The sequence below is a fragment of the Oxyura jamaicensis genome, chromosome 28, assembly GCF_011077185.1.
Source record: "Oxyura jamaicensis isolate SHBP4307 breed ruddy duck chromosome 28, BPBGC_Ojam_1.0, whole genome shotgun sequence".
NCBI lineage: Eukaryota > Metazoa > Chordata > Aves > Anseriformes > Anatidae > Oxyura > Oxyura jamaicensis.
This window is the reverse complement of record NC_048920.1, coordinates 2,601,400-2,616,802: the sequence shown is the minus strand read 5'-3', so window position 1 is coordinate 2,616,802 and position 15,403 is coordinate 2,601,400. Positions and strand designations below refer to the sequence as shown.

General features: G+C 49.1%; 1 protein-coding gene across 17 annotated transcripts in view; it reads right to left on the bottom strand.

Moving 5' to 3' along the window:
- The window catches only part of PTPRS (protein tyrosine phosphatase receptor type S), a 131,178-nt gene that overhangs the window by 71,039 nt on the left and 44,736 nt on the right, over positions 1-15,403 (bottom strand). For all 17 annotated transcript variants that reach the window (XM_035347978.1, XM_035347977.1, XM_035347985.1 and 14 more), the window contains exons 3-5: positions 9,198-9,343; positions 8,104-8,245; positions 71-259 (exon numbers count right to left, since the gene is read on the bottom strand). In XM_035347978.1, the coding sequence (XP_035203869.1) occupies positions 71-259; positions 8,104-8,245; positions 9,198-9,343 (477 nt within the window). The remainder of the gene's footprint in view (positions 1-70; positions 260-8,103; positions 8,246-9,197; positions 9,344-15,403) is intronic.

Below are 15,403 nucleotides of genomic sequence, written 5' to 3'. Positions count from 1 at the left end.
GAAACCTCTGAGCATTCTCTTCACAGCTGTATCTAGGCCTTGATCCTCCAGCCTCGCACGGAGACCTTACCTGATCTCAGCTGTTTTATTCTCCCATTGCTTGCGCTGGGGTCGACGGGCAGGAAATCTTTAAACCAAGTGATCTCGGGGTCTGGGTTCCCACTGGCCGCACAGAGCATTGTGGCTGTTCGCGTCCGCTCCACCACCTTCAGCTGGGGCCCCATGTCGATGTTGGGGAACCCGGGAGGTAACTGGTCCTCTGGTGGGAGAGAGCAAAAGAAGAGCAGTTATACACACAGCAGGGACAAGGCAGCTGAAGTTCAGTGGAATATGCTGAGAAAACCACCAGGCAGACGTGCTGCCCAATACTCTGGGGAAACCTAAAAAAGGCTACTGCAAATGGTCCGCAGACGACTCGTGGAAACACATTATGCAGTAAAACTTCCTCACTCGTCCATTACGTTTGACTATCCGAATGTCCCACAAGAAGATTTTACAGTTAAATACAATGAATTATTCAAAAAAGCTTTGGGGCATGGCTTCAGCCACCTCCAAGTTTCTCCAGGTCTCGCACCGAGGCCCTCTGTCAGGCAGGTGCCGCGCATTTATCGGTTATACAGCAGAAGCTGTGCACACACATGGCAGAGATCCCACAGAGCACAGCACACGCAAGCACATCAGAGAGGAGAGATTCCTCTTCCCCCTCCAAAGCCCACAACACAAAACACGCCGCAGAAGAGGAATAATGGAAGTGACTATGTGAAAAGGAATGTCAAAGGCGCAGTGGAAACTAGGAGGGAAAGGAGAGGGAAATATCATCCAGCTGCAGTCACCGGAGGGGACACACAGGCACAGGGTGTGACTTTCAGATTTATTAGGCAGCGTGCTGCTGCCCTAGAAGAAGAGGGATGTGGCACCAGCACCTAGAAGACGGCTCAGGAGAGCTTCCTGCTTCCTCTGCCTTGCCTTTGCCTTCACTAATGAGGGCGAGGAGGGCAATCCGAACTGATGTTGACTAATTTGTGATCACTAACATAAAACCCCAGTGCGTCCCCCGTAATCTTTGGCGTGACCTCCTACATCACGTGGAAGAGACCTGGCCTATGCTGGCTGCTACAGCTCAGGAATGTGACATTTTTTCCTACAGCAAATCTGCCTTTGAGGGAGGATGTGGGCACCAGGCAGGGAGTTGGTGGGGATTCTCTGTCATTACAAATGAGGCGCGTTAAGGAATCACAGCCTGGGGATACCACAGCATCAAATCCAGCTCAAAAGCAGCTGAGGTAGCAGAAGGGAAATAACATATAAAACATTTGGGCTTTAAAAAGGTGGGATTAAAAAAAAAAAGCAAAACAAAACAGAGGGCACCACCAGCCCTGCACTGAAACCAGTGGGAGCTGTCGTGATGGCAGAAGAGATGGGATGGAAACTCCGTCCCGATGCTCAGGTTGGGAATCCTCCCTGCCAACTGTGAACACAAGAGCTCATTTCCTGCTACTGGCACGCTGCACATCAGAAGTGATGGAGCCAAACTACCTATGGCTGAGCCCAGAGACGGTGGAACAAAAGAGAAACCTGGTGGCCTTGCTGTGGTGGGTGTATTTTCCTGTAGCAGCAAAGCAGAATTGCCAGGTCCCAGTACTGCTGGACACAAGCTCTGAACATACGTGGTATGGGTCAGCATTATGCCTCTGCCGTGCCTCTCAGCTTCTGGAAAGCTACAAAGATCATGAAGGCAGAGCCAGAGGTTTGTGCAGTGCTCTGATACCCCAGGCCACAAAATTCTTGTCTAATACCATTATTAGCACTGCACAGCTACTGCGGAGGAGAAAAGGGTTCTAAATGCCTCGATTGTGTGTTTAAAATTGGGCATTGTTTCCTTCTTCGGACCATTGTTGGAGAGTTATAAAGCATCTATTATGAGTCACTGGAGAGTGAAATGTACTAACCACACCTCTCCTCATATATCAAAGGAATCTGACCACAAACAACAACACTTACCGTCTGATAACTGCTGAAGTAACACAGATTTCCTACTATGGCCAAACTTACGGCTGTATAAAGGGGCAGTCATTTCAGTGCATCTGAAACGCCTCTAAACCGGGGCATTGCATTCGAAATAAAAACACAAACATCTTTAACAAGGGACTGAAGCCAAGCTTTGAGATCTCGGTTCACCAGGCTGTGCTTGGGCATTGTAGGAGTCTCCAGTGCCTGCTCTTGCAGATCCTGCGTGCTGCAAAACCCCAACCCCCACCAGAGTGAGCTCAGGACAGAAGGGCCCTGGGAATTGCTTTGCCTTTGCACAGCTTTCAGCCAGGCTTTTAACGTCTTCGCTTCCCTTCTCCTATTTAACCAGGCGGTGGTGTGTTGTTAAGGAGCCGGAGAGCTGCTGCCGCATTGGCTGCAGATGACATCATTATTGATTACTGCTTTTATCCTGCTCCCTGGTGATGCTCCTCCACCTGGCTCAGACCCGCGCCCGTTAATTTCACGAGCCAATTAATCCACAGAGAGGACAGCCCTCCTGACCGGCAGGGCGTGTGTGTTCGTGTGTGTGCACGTGTGTGCGTGTATGTGCACGCGTGTTGGGGGGAGGCTTGCTACAGCCGTTATTACCGAGTGTTTCTAATTAAACAAAAATGTTAATCTTGCAGCACATTGTGCAGAATTCCTCTGAGTTTAATTAAAACAACTGCGACTAGAGGCGTGATCAGATTTGAGGATCAGATCAGCAGAGGAAGCATCTCTGAACATCGCATATTGCACTGATTCAAGGCTCAGATTTCCTTCCTGCCAGGAAAGTGAAGCTGGCTTCATCCCCTAACAATTGGATTCCCTGTAATAATGCAATTACAGTCTCAACTCAATCCCCACAAGACATGCACACACATGCCCTGCCACCCTCCCCCTCAATCCCCAAACGCTAGCCCAAACCTGTTACCAAATAAATAAATGAGGAACGGATCGGGTTGTGAATTCTCTTTCGAAAAGCAGCCCAGGCAACTGGCTAGAACAAAAGAAGCAAGATGCGAGCTGAAGATGCTTTGAGGGCACATCTGGCCTGCTGCTGCAAATCATGTTGGCTTACGCAAGCAAATGTTTTCACGTGCTGCACTTACCGTACTGCCAGAGCCTCCAAAACACCTCGTTCGTACCTGCTCTTAGACTGAGAAGTGTGAGGGCCTCCCTTAAGGAAAAGCAGATAAATTACCTCAAGGCCACCGAACAAAGAGTGGGAAAGAGTAGGGGAGGAAAGATGGAGGGAGGCAGGGAGAGAAGAGGAGAGCACTTCAGCACTCATTTATAATAAATCCTGCTGGAGGACACATGTGCTGACACACACATGTTCCTACAGATAAAGCAGAGGTCGGCAGCTACAGCAGAAGGAGACACCGGTATCTGGCACCTCTTTGTCGCTCTAGAAGGTGGCACCTCTGTGTTTAGATAATTAGCTGTGCTGGAAATGAGGATGATGAGGAACGATAAGGCGGGTGTTGCTGCTGCTCTTTTTCCCGCAGGGTGTGCAGAGTTGTTTAATAATTTAGAAGAGAATGAGGGTGTGAGCATGTACAGACGCGCTACGTACTGAATGCAGAAAGCTACAGTGAGGATGTTGTTGAAGAGGAGGAGGAATTTTTTGCTCTTTTCTGGAGATACAAAGTGCAGCTCATGGATACTGGCTGGTCTCTAATCACCCGACTACTCTCACTTCAAGCAGGAAGAGCCAAAAATGCAGAGATGAAGCAGCTGGAGTGGCACTAATTTGAAGCAGAATCAGGATCAAACGCCAGTACTCCTAAACCTTATTCCTGTTTTTTCATTAAGTTAATGAGCACCTTTCAGCTACCCGCCTCCCCAACAGGTATCCCTGCATTATGCATTTCGTCAAATTACATCAACAAGTTCTTGCCATCAATATGTATGTACCCGTGTCTTAGATAACTGCTATTACACAGCTAAAGACGACTTTAATACCTGCCAGGATATATAAGACATGCTTTGTTTGTTGATTCCATGTATTATGATTGAGAGTTCTGCTATGAAAATAACTAAATAGCCTAACAATGTTATTAAATGTTTGCTGGTCTATAGAGACTTCGATATGCATGTTGGCTCCTGTAGCAGTGCAGGTAATTCATTGCCTTCCCTACAGCGTGCCCCCATGTACACTCCTTATAAAGGCATCTGAGTTAAAATTGGTCTGACATTATTCATAAAGTACAGGACTAATCTGCTCGCTACTTGGCCTTATCTTCAGGTCATTACAAGAACAGAAAAACAAGTCAAATTTGAAGCAAGTCTGCCAAGAGCTTTTCGAGTGGCAAGGTAACATCGCAGAGAGGCCAGCTTCTCCTTAAGACGTGCTCCCGTGGGACTCGCTGCTTTCTGCTGAGCATCTCCAACTGATTTTTGTTTATTTTTGCTGATAAAAAGCCAGCAATTACAAAAAGCAACAAACCAGCAGAGTCTTGCTAGAACGTTACACAAGCCCACAGCAGATGTCTTCTCTGAGTAGGAAATGTGTAAGGAACATTTCAGGCCAGGACTGGTAGAGAAATGAACACTTCATAAAAAAGCAACAGGGAATCACTCGAAAAAGTTCTGCACGTCCATCCCCAGCAGCCTGCATCATATACTGGTAATAACCACCACAGCCCTTACATGTCTAATAGCCAGTTTTCCTCAATTTTCCAGAGTGCAGTAATCCTCAGGAACAGATAGGATCAGCCAGTATGCAGCAAGCTATCAGGGCCCAGTGAATTTTGTTCCATTACATTTATCTGGACCAAGCACTGGTTTTTATGGGATCAGTGTACAATTCATGTCGCATTTACTAACAGCTCGCAAAGGGTAACCCCCGTGGAACTCTATCAGCTTCAATAAAGCAAAGAGCTGAGCCCTGCCTGCCCCCTGCTCCAAATCCAGCCTGCTGCCTCCCAGCAGCAGAGGCAGTGCAGGCAGAGAGTTGCAGCAAAGCTCCCCTGTACTCGCAGCCCAGTCAGCGGCTGCCAGCACAGGACAGTCCTCTGCAGCATGAGAATCTCTGTCTCAGGCCACCAGAAAGGAGGGAAGCTCTAATCTCTACATAGGAAGCAATAACAATAATAATAATAAGTAAATTACGTAAATCTTTCCTGGGAGTGTGGAGCTTAGAGAAACAACACCAAGTGGGAGCTGGGGTGCCTGTGCCAGCCAGCTTCCTTTCTGTTATTACGAAAAACGACAGCAGCTGGGGTCAACAACAACTGGAAAATGCTTCCCCAAACCACTTTCTTTCCTCTCCTTTGGGCTCTGCAGGAACCAGGCTTGCAGGCGCTGTGTCCAGCCAGCTGTGGGAAGCGCAGCAAGTCTCCACAGCCCTATCAAAACTCAGGTCCCTTGAGAACCAGAACAGGATGGACCAAGAAGCCAGCAGAGCTGGTGCTAAGAGGCTCTGCGAGTTGAATGGTGTCCATCACAAGCTCTGCTTCCCAGGAGCTCCCAAAGGTTTTCCTCTCCTGCAGCTTCCTGTTTTTAACTGAATGCACGTGGATTTCTACCAGGGTCCGATCCAGGAGCAGTCCTGTGGATAATTGGAGAGGGGTTTACTCCCAATCCCTTCAGCAGCTGCATCTAGGAGAGAAGAGTGTATTTTTTCCTCTTCTGTTCATCAGACTGCTTGCACTGGCGTTAAGGAAATCCCGTAGCTGTTCATACATGCGTACTACATGAAGGTACACGCACGTCTTTCTGATTACAACAGCACAGCCACAGGCTGCAGAATTAGACCAAAGCCCATTCTGCAGAGTTTGTAACAGCTGGGGCCCAGGTTTCCACACTCCAAAACATGTCAAGGTGGCAGCTTCTGCAAATGACAGCTCACATTCATCTCCAAGCTGTGCTGCAGCCCCCATCTTTATGCTAAGCATTAGTTCTGAAAGTGAGAGAAGACAGAAAAGAGGAGGAGGCATTGCAAGGAAAGATGGAGAAAAGACAAACAGGAGAGTGGGTGAATGCAGGAGCAGGGAGGGAAAAGAGAGAAGGGATGCCAACAGACTCACTGTGTTAGTGTGGAGATTAGCGGACTTGTGCTTGGCCCTTTTAACTTTCCCAGCACTTAGAAAAGAGCACGAAGAGGAGAAAATATGTGCTACGTGAAAGCCAAGGAAAGATTAAGGATGGAATAACGCCAGTGGAGGAGGGGAGGGGAGGGGATTCGACAAAAACTGCCTCCTTGATGCTCTCCAACAAACTTGTTGGCCCAGCCTGCAGGTAATTACTGCTGCCCCTGGTACCCTGAGCTGGGTGCCCCAGCTGCTCGTGCACAGTCAGCTAACAAAGCTTCCGACCACGGTCCCGTTAGGCAAACAGAGAAGCAGTGCTCGTGAAAGCACTCCGGCCCAGGAGCAAAGCACGCACTGACAATGTTCTGGTGGGATCAGCGAAGAGAGTAATTAGGCAGGCAGCAGGGAGATGCAGCTCCTGTTCTGTCAGCTGCCTCTCTAGCTGACACGTGTGTGATGCTGGTACCGGAAGGAAGAGCTGCAAAGAGACATGTACAGAGAAGCGCTGTCCCCAAGGACAGCCACTGAGCTCAGCTCGTCATTTCCCAGACGCTGCAGCTTTCTTGTGGTAGAGCGTGCCTGAAAAATGATGTGAGAATCCAGAGGGTTTGTGAGAGCGGGAGCTGGAGGAACGCTTTCTCTCTTGCCACTGCTCACGACTGAATTGTAGGGGTAGGAATTTTGCATGTGATCACAAGGGCATCCCTCCCAACCCATCACAGCTCCAGAGAATACACGGGAATAAGTGTGAAGAACAAGGCTCCCAGCTCGACACGCTCTTGTCACAGAGCGCTGTTCCAGCCTCCTGACAGCTCCAGCCCACCACACGCAGCTAACAGAAGGTTAAATGCCACGCCAGGCAGAGGAGCAGCACAACGACTGAAGTGCACCTACACAAATCTGTCAGGCATGACTGGACCACGAGCCCGCATGCTCCAAGGAAGGCGGCATCCTGACAACACTGAGCCTGCCGGGTGGGCAGCAGAGGGGATATTCCTGCTACGAAGGGACACAAAGGGTTTTGCCACGTGCCCTTCGTGTCTGATCTTTGTTTATTGCTGTATGTCAGGGATTTGCACGGCTCTGTACTGTTAGGGATGTGCTCGCTCTCTTTTCAAACAAAAGGACTCCAGATGCTCCTGAGAACACTGAAACTGCTGAAGAAAAGGCAATTGGCACTCAGTCAGAGCCACCACTCGGCCTTAGGAGGACCACACAATGCCTGGAGCACCTCAAACTGGTGTGAGCAATGCTGACTGCAGAAATCACTGCTCTTACCACAAGTGTCCCCATTCAAAAGCCTGCAGCTTTTCTACAGCACCTCCTGCTGATGGCTCCATCCACGGCCAACGCTCCCAAGCTAAGGCCCCGTCAGGAGCTCGCAGGCAGTTATCCACCACCCCCCGCCAGGCTTTTCTGCCAGGATCACTTGCATTGCCCTGTGGTTTGCATGGAGATCACCATCCATCTTTCCTCCTGAAGTGGGTCAGTTTTAGCAAGCAGCCTAGTTCGGTGTTTCACATAACAATTTTACAGATCTCCAGGGTAATAACAGAAAACATCCAGAGGCATCCACAGCAACAGCATATTGTTCCCTCCCCCACATCAAGTTCAGAGAGCATATTTCTAACAGATGACATGAAGGAGGCATCCATGTAAACATCCTCTAGAGCGGGGACAAGTGGAAAAAAAAGAACAAAATGGAGAGGGGAACTGTGTTCTCAGAGAGTGCATGGAGCAAAGGATCTCTGGTGCTGCCTGTAAACCTGGGGAGGGATTTTTTATTGGAGGCGAGGGAAGATCATAGAATCATGGGGTAACTCAGGAGGAAAGGAACCTCAGCTCATCTTCCAGTCAAACCTCCTGAATGGTCTGGTTTTAGCTTTGTTTCTTACATCGCACTTTTATGACTCTCTGAGATAAAAGAGCAAACGAAGGACTTTGTCCTTTGGCCATGTGTTTTGTGACAGTTCCCACTCATCTGAAGGAAGGGAGAAGCTCTAGGGGGCCTTCTCCCCCATGATGCTGACACATGGCAGGCAGGCACGATCTTTACCTCGGAGGACGGTGAGCTTGGCATGGACGGTAACCTCCCCATGAGGGTTCTGAGCAACACACTCGTAAATGTTCTCATCCCGGGGAGTCCGGAGTGGCTGGATCCTCAAAACGGCACCTGCGCTTTCATCGAATTCAATTGTCTGGAGGATAAAGGGAAAGAGAGACAGTAAGCATCCTTGGGTTGTAAGTAGAAGGTTCATTCCTGCTTCTAAAGGAGGCACCAGCCCATGTCCAAACACAGACACTCGAAAACACACCTCAGCTGTCCCTCAGTCCCACACACATGGCCAGCATATTCGGTTTCTCTCTCCAGTGACCTCAAGTTGGCCGAGAACTGTTTCACACCAAACCCCATCCCTGACCACCGACCCACCAAAACTGATACACACATCTCAAATGCTCTGAAATAATGAGCCGTGGTGAGTGTGTGCACGGGTGGGTGTTCAGAGTACAACTGTGATTAAGCACAGGGAAACTGACCAAGTGAAAACAAAATACAAACGAATCCCCACCTCCTTCCTCCATCTGCATGGGCAACTAACACCACAGAGCTCTTCTCAGCACACAGCTGCCTGGCAGGACATTGTCCCCCAGCGAATTCCACAGGATGACCTCCTAGTTCTTGTTCCTCCACTCTCATTTCTATCTAAACAATACCAAACGCTTGGGTCTGGCTGCCAGCAGCTGTAATGTTTACTCCAGGCTGTCCCAGGGTTAAAATAATGAGTCACGGATGGGTACGAAAGGTACATTTACAGAGATGAAGCACCACCAGCTTAGCTGGAGTTTCTTAGGGAGGGAAGAAGGCAGCTTTATATTGTATCTGAGGAGGGGAAAGGAAAAACAACCAACAAAACAACAGAAAAAACTCCAATAATGTAAGTAAGCCAAGTTCTCTCTTGCTCTGGAACAATCCCAGCTGTTGACATGGCCAAAAGCTTGCATTTCACTCTTTCTGCCATTAAAACTCCTCGCATTCCAAACCTCCCTCAATTACTGGGTCTTAGAACGGCCACAAGAGCACTAGCTGCTTTGTGTCAGCCTCTCTCTCTTTACACACGCACAGACACCGATTTGAAGGACGTCTCTTACCTCAAACCTCTGAGAGTTCACTTTCTTCCCTTTCTTGTTCCAGGTGACCCGTGGCTTTGGGTCTCCAGTTGCTTGGCATACAAAGGAGGCCACCCCTCCTGACACGCCGATTTGGTCCACGGGTTTTTTAATGAACACAGGGGGACCTTTAAGGAAAAAAAATATAAAAAAAATAAATATAATCATCGTCACGAGGACAGAAAAACTCTAATAAACGCTGTTTGTAATTAATAGTAGCATTATCACTGCTATCCTCTAAGGATCTCGGATGAAATTAAACCTCTTCACCTTTTGGGAACAAGCAGTCTTTGCCTCCATTTTACATCACAAAATGATTAAGGGCCTGATCCTACAGAGAGATTCCAGTGGGATGATTTTGCAAAGCCTATTATTTCTGAAGAGTGGACTTTTAAACTGTTTTGCACAGGGAAAGCCGACCGTGTAAAGCCCATCTACGAATCATCACCAAAGGCTGGCAGAGCTGAAAACAGTATCTAGAAACACTGAACCGCACTCCCCAGAGCCCAGCAGATGAACGAGTCACCACAGAATGGGGTGGACTTAGAGGAACACAGGCAAGGCAGGGGTACAGTGTGAGAAAAGGACCATGAAATAAATGGAACAGGAAATGTGGTACAAAGAGATCTCGAGGATGATGGTGTGAAAGAGCCTGATGCCAGTGGCTCTGGGATGTGGAATGCCCTTGGCATGTAGCACCTGTGTTTTTATCCCCAAATGTTCTCCCTCTCCCTCACCAGAACACTTACACGGTAACAGGCACACCAGCCTGTGGAACAGCCAAGTTGGTAGGATACAGCACAAGAAATGAAAGCTAAAATCACTTTGAAATAATCCAATTGTCAAGACAAGAGCATGGCAGCCAAGTCTGCAGTCTGCTCCTGCAGTTTCCCCTTCCCCTCTTCTCCCCCTACTCATCACGAGACATCTGAGAAAAGATGAAGAATTCACAATGCTAAAGAGGAATCCAAAAGCTCTGCAAAGCCTCTTTACAACCAGCTGCTCCAAGGTGCAGGCCTGAACAAGCACACCCACAGCCTGGGGCTGCATTTCAGCTAGCCTGGACCCAAGGGAACAGCACTTGAGCTTGCAGCACCCCTCCCTTCCTCCTACCACAGCAACTCCCATTCATTTCTTAACAGTCAAGAGCATCTCTGCAGGGAGGGGAAGGATGCTGGGACAGGCTTTCTGACCAAGGAAGGTGTCAAGGGCCTTCTGATGGGAAGACAATGGGGCCAGGAGCGCCCATGCAGAGCCCATCTTGCCTCTGTCCTTGGAGAACCTTCCCTCCACGCTCTAACCTGTTTCCCTGCACGGTTTCCTCTTGTCTAGTTAGTTTAAAATTTATTGAAATATTTAAATGACAAGGCCACAGCTGTGTTCAAATAAAATCACTCAGATCATAAAGTTGCCGTCTGTTATTCTTGAGAAAAGGAGACCACATGACTGTGAAATCTGTATGTTTATACGTACACACTCAGAGTCCATAAAACAAGATGTAAACAGCCTACCAAAAAGCAGAAGAAGAGGGCAAATGGTAGCTAACGAGAAGTCTCCAGGGTCTTCTAGGGGTCGAAAAACAAAAGGCAGCATTCCCCCCTCCCCTGCCTGGTGTGGCCAGGAGTATATAAATAAAAGCCGCGGAGCACGCTCATGTGATGCAATCAAGCCTTTGTTTCCATGCTGGAGGTAAATACAATTTGCTGGAGCTGTTTATGTCCCACCGAACGCTGTGTGTACAAAGCATCAGATATATAAATATCCAAATCTATATTTAGAGGTCAGAATCTTCTTTGCAATGTTACTGCTAAAGGTTATCACGCAAGTCCTGCTGGAGGCACTGGCACCTGGGAATCTGTCTTCCATCCAAGAAAGGCAACACCAAAACTTTGCTTCAGGCTAAAATATAAACGCTCGTTCTGCCTGCAACCTGACTTCCTTCCTCTGTTCTCCTAGATTCAAAATCCGAAGAGTTTGCAGAGGTCAATTCTGAAGGTACAGCCAAAATCAGCCCGGGCTTTTAAGAGCATTTTATTGATGCGAGTTCATTTCCCAAAACGCAAGCCCCTAACAATCCTTAATGTTACGTATAGATTTAAATGGGTGCAAGCAGTACAATTAGAGCACAAATAAGGACAAATAAGGTTCTATTTTTGTCTTGACGAAAGCGAAGGTGCTCCAAATAGGGAAAGAACCGGAGTCATAGCTCAGCGTTCCTTTTTAGGAACTCTGTCGACTCATTGTGTGCTAACAGGTAAGCCGACCTGCTCTGTGAACGCTGCTTTTCCGAGGTCACCTCAATGCTGAGCTGCCTACGATAAACTAGCTGTTGGAGAACGAGAGACAAAAGGAAAGAAACCAAACAAAAATCCCTAACAAGTAGTCCCTTAGATTTTGCTATTCACTTGGAAAATCAGTGAAAATCAAAGCTAAATTATTGTTTTTGAAATTGCCCGAGACTCTGAGCTCCAAGCTTTGATTCTCCCCCTCCCCCTGTCAAAGCACCCATTACGCTCTCCACCTATGCACCCCTTGTCACTCCAGCCCACACCAACTGCAGAACAGCCCTCTCTCCTCTGGAAAAGAGAAAGCCAGCACTATCACAGGCAAGGTGGTGATGATAGAAAGCTGAAACAAATTCCTACGTGCTGCGTAGGATTGCTACAGCTCTGCCGTGCCAAGTCCAGCTTGCAGTGAAACATGCAGTTAGAATTCCTGCTCCAGCTCTGCAAATCGCTTCGAAAGGCTCCGAAAGCAGCAACAAGGTGCCGTGTGAAAGTGAAACACTATCAGCACACTCAGAATGGCTTATGTGTTTCACCTCATTTGCCAAGATTGCAGGGCCTCAGTTTTAAATAAATAAATGAAAATCGGAGACAGGCATTTTCCAGGCAACATACTTGCAACCCAGGAGCTTTTTTTTAACACTTCCCTTAGGGAGAGCTGAGAAAAGTCAGTCTTGGAAAACCCTGAGTGAGTTCTACTTAGGTCTGGGGGTCACAAGACATTTTTCTTTTCCCCCTTTCTCAGCTTGCAAAGCAGAAGAATTTGGTTTTTGCAGTATCAAAGCAGGAGTGGGAAAACCTGGAACTTAAAAGAATTTTCCTAGTTATGAGAGGTTTCCTGGGGTCTGGGTCTCAGGAGAGAAGGCTGCAAAGACTAGCTGGCTGCTGTGTACCTGTGATTCTTCTCTACAGCTTAATGGAAAGCCATCAAGTTAAACTGAACCTTTTATTCCTGCTGACTGCCCACGCACTTCCCAAAAGCAACACTCAGGGCAAGAGACACGCTGCATAGTTGCCATGGATTTTAAGGAAGAGACGTATATCCACTATCCATCCCATGCTACGCAACTGCATCCGCAAAGATGACCAGCACCCGCACTGCCTGCCCCCTGCCCTAACCTCTGTCAGACCATGCACAGAGCTCTGCTCCTGCCCCTCTGCTCCTAAATCCTGCCAAGGCCGATGCCACAAGGGCAGCTGATGAGACCGTGAGCTCACCCTCATGGTCCCCCCCATGCAGACAACCTCCAGTCGGCTTCACTTGCTGAAGCACAGGCTTAGAGAAACACGGACGGTCCCGGCATCTGTTCAGAAGGGACATGACGCACATTTACTGCTGGGATTTTGTGAATCCTTACGCAGACTTTGAGAAGAAGCTGTGAGGTGATAAGGGTGGGGTCTCCGACTCATCCCTGCGGCACAAACACTAGGGGAACATGGTAAGGCATCAGCCCACGTACCCTGCACACCAAGGCAGCTTTCCTCCCAGAAGAGGAATCTGTTGCTGCTTCGACTCTCCTTCCTTCATACTTTCATGTGACACATCAGCAGAAAAAGTTCTTCAAATGCAGTCATGTAAAAAGAAACCACCTCCTGTTAATAATACACAGATACCAAACCAGTCTGAGGAACTTTCCAGTAAGGAAGTTTGTAAGATGTAGGAGTGGGGAAAACGAGGGGACATCTCACCCTTTAAACCTAAATGTCCCTCAGGAGCTGCTGCCATGGTGAGTAGCGGGCGGATGAGGAGTGAGGGAGACAGGCCAGCCACCATATGCCTGCTTGAAACATCAGATGCCAAAGACAGAGAAAGGGATGGAAAACCCAGAGGTGGTTTGAGCGCTGGTAGAGAGGCACAACTGGGCTTAATGTAACTGAGCCAACAGCTGAAGGGGAGGAAAAAAAGGCAGTTGTGAACTTGCACCACTGATCCTTCTTCCTTGCCTCCCATAAGACTGGTCTCCAGACAGACCTGGCTGCCTCTCCTGCAGGTGGGCTTATGTGGACAAGGTGGACAGGGAGGTGGACAAGGAGCCTGGGGATGCGTTTAGCCCCAAAACCATGCAACAGGGTAGGAGCAGCATTCTCCACGCTATCCCAGTTTGTGCCTGAAGACACACTCTGAAGGGAAAACTCACACCAGCTTGGCTAATGGAATGAAGCACTGGTAGCAGAGAGGGCTGTGTTAAAACAGCATGGCAAGCACTAGCCTGCTTCCCAGCAATCTGGGAAGGTCAACGAGAGTCAGCTCAAATGGCGGGACAGAGAGAGGCAGGTCACACTGGGGAAATATTGACTTCCCTGGGCTTTTCTGAGACAAAAATTGATTCTCAAAGCATTTTTGCCAGCCTTCCAGATCGATGCGCCAACATCCTCCCAGCCTCCTGAGCTGAAGTGCCCCTGGTGCTGGCTCAGGAATACACAGCAATTTGGGAAATGTATGGGGTGGACCAACAAGATCTGACTGAAAACTGCCCCCTGCTCCTCCAGCCTGAGCTGTGCAAGCACACACACACATCCCTGCCCTACACCTTGAAGATCCTGGGGCAAAACCCTCAGTCCCGTTATGCACAGCACCAGTTGGTGGCATGCAGGCTCCCACCTCTCTGCCAGAGGAAGAGGAGACCCCCCCCCCACCTTTACTGACAAAATGGATGGGAAACTCAGCTGAGACCTGAATTGTTCCTCTCCCGAGCTAGCCCCACCAGCTGTGGGGCAAGTCTGAGGCAGAAAGCTGCTCCTGCAGGGAGAAGGACAACATATCTAGCATGTCTGCCACCTCCTTCCACCACAGCTCCCACAGGGGAGGCTTGGAGGTGCTGTAACAGAGCCGCAGGCCTGTCTCTGTGCCTTGGTGCGGGCCTGACTCCCTGCCCCTCAGCCCCATGGCGGATAAAAACAAGGCAAAGCAGGGCCCGAAGATGGTCCCTGACCACTTCAGTGTGTCACTGGCCCCAGCCCTGGGAGGGGGAACGGGCAGTGTGCGTGTAAACCTGCACCCTGCAGGCCCTCCCTGAGGAGGGGGCTGCATACAGGCGCCTCCACACCTCTGCTTCCTTCTGACCCCCCAGCTCTCGCCTCTTCTCCAGCCTCCCAGCAGGGGCCCGGGGCTGATTTGAGATGGCAAAATTCACCTCAGTGATCATCAGGCCTCTTTTTACAACCCCCCCACATTGCCTCCAGGAAAGCACCTCGACAATGGACCACAAATAAAGACAAACCACTTATTCTTTCCTCTGGCCCCAGCACAGAGCAGCATGAGTCTGGCTGAAAGGGCCCCTCGCCCACAGCAGCAGCAATCCATGGAAACAAAAGAAAGCCAGTTACAAAACACATACTTTAAAAGGTTTTGCTTCCATTTTTGGTGACCCCGATCCCCGCCACCAGCATTCTGGTACAGGCCCACGCACAGGTCCCGCTGACCCATGGTGCCAGCAGACGAGGCCCCAGGTTTCAGCTCTTTCTTCGCTGGTGAATAAACAGCCATTATCCCTGCCGCAGGGAATGGAGAGGGCTCTCAGCTCTACCTGAGACGGCCAAAGAGACTAAGGCAAAAGCAAGAAGGCCATTTTATTGCTGTTTGGTCAGCTTATTGCAGCCTTTCTGAACGCACAGGGCAGTGTCTTTTTGCCCACCATTCCTGGTCAGCCTTCAACAAATGGCCCCATGGTTCTGAGCCCGCCTTTTCCCTGGGGAGGTGCCCTCTGTGAGAGCTTGCCCATGCCACAGAAGGGATTCAGGGCATGTTAGGCAGTGTCAGCCTTTACCCTAGCTCAAAAATACAGAACTGATCAAAATACATCCTTTTTTTGTGCATATACAATATAATCTATACACACAAACATCCACACCTTTGCCTTTCAAGAACAAAGGCAAAAGAGGAGGCCATTAAGCCATTTATAG